Source organism: Morone saxatilis, unplaced genomic scaffold (assembly GCF_004916995.1).
Source record: "Morone saxatilis isolate NCDOM2014 unplaced genomic scaffold, NCSU_SB_2.0 Contig501, whole genome shotgun sequence".
Taxonomy (NCBI): Eukaryota; Metazoa; Chordata; class Actinopteri; family Moronidae; genus Morone; species Morone saxatilis.
In genome coordinates, this window is record NW_023340098.1 from 286 (window position 1) to 5,075 (window position 4,790).

General features: G+C 42.7%; 1 protein-coding gene across 1 annotated transcript; it reads left to right on the top strand.

The window, feature by feature from the left end:
• Positions 1-390: 390 nt before the first annotated feature.
• Positions 391-2,383, top strand: timd4 (T cell immunoglobulin and mucin domain containing 4; the record flags this gene model as incomplete). The annotated part of the gene is given in 5 exon segments (XM_035677349.1): positions 391-518; positions 772-950; positions 1,168-1,330; positions 2,127-2,201; positions 2,304-2,383. Coding segments are annotated over 5 exon segments (567 nt in total), but the record flags the coding sequence as incomplete, so codon positions are not given.
• Between the last annotated feature and the right edge of the window lie 2,407 nt (positions 2,384-4,790).

The following is a 4,790-nucleotide window of genomic DNA, read 5'->3' on the forward strand; positions in this document are numbered from 1 at the left end:
TCACACTTTGATCTCATCATTCTTCTTCTCACAACTGACACAAGTATATTTGTTTTTTTTTACTCTTCACAACACACACTGACACAAGTGCACCAACTGGTTGTACACTTTTCAACACCAGCTTTTTTTATTAGCAATTCTTATTTTTGATTTCTCCACACACCACACTGACACACACACACTGATACACACACACTGACACACACACACTGATTATTATAGACAGACAGGATTCAGTATCTTCCCTCATTTGAGTAAATGTTACTTTCCACTTTCAGAGAATCAATGAAGACTTCATCATGGAGACGTCACACACACAGTAAACCACACAAACAGAGACAGTAACACACTGTGTGTCTCGCTCCTCCCTCCACACACACACAGCTCTGTCACAGAGTCATACTGTTGTCGTCTAACTGGACAGTAAACACACACACACAGTCACAGGATGGCCACCGCGTCGCCTCGCCGATGTCCAACGCCTCAGACCTTCATCATCGTCCTCTTCGTCCTGTCAGGTGAGACACAAACTGCTGACATCACAACACCAGGAAACACCAGCAGGAAGTATTCAGATTGTTTCCTGCAGTAAATATACTAATATCACACCTAAAAAAATAGTCTGTTACAAGTATTGAAAATAAATGTTTGTATATGAGTAAAATGTAGTTAAAGTGCTCTGACTGTAATATTTCTCAGATGTAGACAGTAGAATTGTACTTGTGTTACTGAGTTTTAAGCCTCAGCGTACAGTTTGTTTCTGTGCTGCAGGTGGACACCTGTCGTCTGTTTCCTGTTTTAAAGTGGCGGAGGGGGGCGTGGCCTCTCTGTCCTGTCACTACTCAGTGAAGCGTTACGGTCTGAGCCGGGTCTGCTGGGGTCGCGGCTGCGGGACCTTCTGGTGCAACAACATCCTGGTGCAGACGGACGAGAACGGCGTCATCTCCAAGGTCAGGTTGGGAAAAGTTTTTAATTTAGTTTTTTCTTCTCTTTCTTTATCACTTCATGAATGCTGCACGCTACGCAGTTTCTAAACACACACAGCACCCAGACACAGTTCATTAATGTGTACCATTAAAATAAAATGAAAATAAAATGAAAATAAAATGAAAATAAAATGAAAATAAAATGAAATGGTTCTGGCTAACCCTGACCCTGGTGCTGCAGGTGGCAGACCGGTACCGGCTGAATGGGGACGTCCTGGACGGACAGATGGACCTGGACATCCTGAATGTGAGGCGGACAGACAGCGGGCCGTACTGCTGCAGGGTGGACATCGACGGGATGTTCAACGACAAGAAGGTGATCATGAACCTGAGAGTAGTCAAAGGTGAGACACACTGATTACATGTCTACATGGGCAGTTGACTGGCAACACAAATGGGGGCTCGTCCAGGTCCTTTTCCCTGAACAATGGTTGAGTTACTGTAGTTGTGTCAGTGGGTATAACAATGATTTTTAAACAATAACACTTTATTGATAATAAGGCATTGGAATAATTGAGTTAAAGGTTCTGCTTTGCACATAACAACACTGAAGGAACTTAGCACACAAAATACCCACAAATAGGCTACTTTTCACACTATCTCTATGATCTGAGGACATTTTGGCATCTCAAATTATAACCTTGACTTGTAATTTATTTCATTCCAATGTCAGAGCAAACATCAATCAAACTCTGTATTTTTAGCAGGAAAGATGGAAAATTATTTGATTCCCAGAACAAAAAGCTATGAAATTCTCTAAATTGAGTGAAAATATTTTAACAGAATAATTTTGTTTTGTTGTCAAATAACATTTACATAAAAAAGAACACAACATAAATTCAACCAATTCCACACAAACTCACTTCCTTTGTTTCTAGCTGTGAAGCTGTAGACTTGCGCAACACAAACGTCCGTAACATCAGTAGACACAATATTTTCGCCATATATTCCATTCAGATGTTAGAGCCCTTCAAATTTGACACAAACGCTGTATTTTTAGCAGGAAATGTGTAAAAACACCTATTTTAATAGGATTTACATAAAACCTCTATCTTTTATTCTTTGATTGTATGTTTGATGATTTTAATGTAAACGGTTATTGGTATCTGGTAATCTGACCGTAGTTTGATCTGGTTTCAGCTCCGGTCACCAGTTCACCTCCAACCACAACAACAGCAACAACCAATCGAGTGACGGAGCCGTTCACCTCCACAGGTGAGACCACGTCCAGGTCCGGTGTACCTGGTATCAGCTGGTTCTGTCGACTGGGTTTACTGGTGCAACTCTGAGTGAGTTCATGTGTCTGTCTCTGTGTAGTAAACTGGAAATCTCTGCTGTCGTCTCAACTGGACCTTCTGAGGAGGAACTCCACCCGGCTGCTGTCCGACACCGTCACTGTGAGTAACAGGAAACAGCTGACCTGGTTTCAGGTATCTCCAGGTGTTCTTAATGGTATTTTAGAGTTTCCTGATAATCAATAAAAGTAATTATTTTAATAATTTGATGAGTCCAATCAAACGCTTTCTCTCTTCTGACGCCGCCGGAGCGAAGTGTTTCTGAGGGCCGTTACAGACAATCTATGACCTCACTGAGTACAAAGACCTACTTTATAGCTACATTAGCTAGGTAGCTAGTTAGCTAGCTTGTTGCTCTGTAGCTAGGTAACTAGCAAGTTAATTTACGCCACTTATTAGCGAGCTATTTACATCTAAAAGTTAAAACAATTGATAGCTAGCATTGAGTCAACAATAGCTTTCAGATGTAACTAGCTATCTACATCTGATGTCAATTAGCTAGTTAGTTAGCTTTCAGATGAATTACTTACTAAAGGTTGTGACCTTTATGCTCCTGAGTGCCTTCTCTCATCCAACAGAGTCCAACACAGAGTCCACCACACAGAGTCCACCACATCCCCTTGACTTCCTGTTCCTTAACAGGAACACAAAACAACTTTCCCTGTTTCATTTCAAAAAGCTTTGGCGACCCTAGTGGCGCTCCCTCCCCTCTACCCTCATGTTTTGGGAACCAATGATCGGCTTTCACTGTGAGTCCCAATGTACTACATATTCTGACACTAGTTCGTTCATTTAAAAAGCAATAAATACCAATGAATAAAAAAACTAAACATTTTAAAACAATAAAGAACCTAAAAAAGCTGAAATAAAAACTAATGTAATCGGTAAAAATACTTTCCTGTTGGTTTCACAGATAATTTCTGTGTAACCATACCAGGATGAAAAAAGAAAAGTGGGCTGGGATGTTATTTTTACAATCACTGCTTGACGGCAACCGGACCCCCGATGTTGTCGAAAGATTGATTCGATTTCACCACCTGGAAATAAACCATAAACCAAGCAGCCAAACACATCTGTCTTATAGATAAACGTGTGTGTGTGCCTTTTATTTAATGGTAATGTGAAAGGTTCTAATGTGCACTCTTTCCTCTGTTAAATCCAGTTTTAGTTTTGGTGGTCCCGCAGGTGTGAACCGGGCCTTCCCCTAGGTCCCAGGGTGTAGATGTTCTCCTGCAACGTGGTCTTTCGCTCCATCCGGATCTCATAGATGCAGTGTGAGGAGGGTTCTTCCAGCAAGGAGAAACTGGAGGAGAAGAATAACAGACGCCGTCAGCATACACGTGGGACCAACAGAGTTCTTATACCAATACCTGGTTTTCAGTTAACGACAACAGAGAACCTGGCACCAAAGAACCTCAGTTTCTGTCTCCTTACAGTGAATCCTCCGTCTCAAGCTTCGCTGAATGACAGATAAAACTGAAAAATCATATACACCCAATCCTTGAAAAATACTGAGCGAGACGGCCTCCTCAAAAGTCACCAATAGTTCACTTCAATGCCAGTTTAATAGATGTGTTTCCTAATACGCCGCAACCTTGGATTTGAAGGGAGCCCGTGATGAGAGTGCACTTGTGGGATGAGTTAGGAACCTGTAACTACTTCAACAAAATCCCAGATCCCAAGGGATGGGCGGTGTTGTCCTTTGTGCTTTGATAGCTCCACCAGCCGCTTCTTCAAAGGCTCTTCTGTATATTCCACCTGCAGACAGAAAATAAGGTGTTTTAATTAGAAACATTTGTAAACGTACAGTTAAAATCGTCTGTAGTTGGTTAGCGTCCTGTGGTTGTTGAAAGTTACGACGCTAAAGCCAGACAAAGAGAAAAACCTGTGGCCAAGATCAGCAACACCGCTGAGAGAGAGCCGAGAAGGACGGAAACATTGGATCCTGACAGGGAGGAGAGAGGAGTAGAAGAGTCCTCCACCTTGACACACCAGGAGGAGAGAGACATTAGCCAGAGGCAAGCATAGCGACAGTGTCCTTTGCTAAGTTAGCAGCAAGCTAACGCTTTATCAGCTAACAGCACAATCAGACAATATGTCCAGACTAGCCTAGCATTAACATGTTACGTTAGCATTAATGTTAAGCTTTGGAACTTTTGGAACTGCTGTGTTGAGACGTGTTTGGACTCTGTGTTGGACTCTGTGTTTGTGGCACTCTGTGTTGGACTCTGTATGTATGGACTCGTGTGTCTGTGGCACTCTGCTGTATGGACCTCTGTGTCTGGCTTCTGTGTGTGGAACCCTCAATGGTGTTGAGCTCTGTGACTTCCTGTGGTTGTGGACACCTGTGTTTGGACTCTGTGTGTTGACTCTGTGTTGGACTTCCGCTGTGGGTGGACTCTGTGTTGGACTCTGTGTTGTGGACTTCTGTGTGTCGGACTCTGTGGTTTTGGACTCTGTAGTTTCTGTGAGCACTGTGTTGGACTCTGTTGTTGGACTCCCCCGCCTG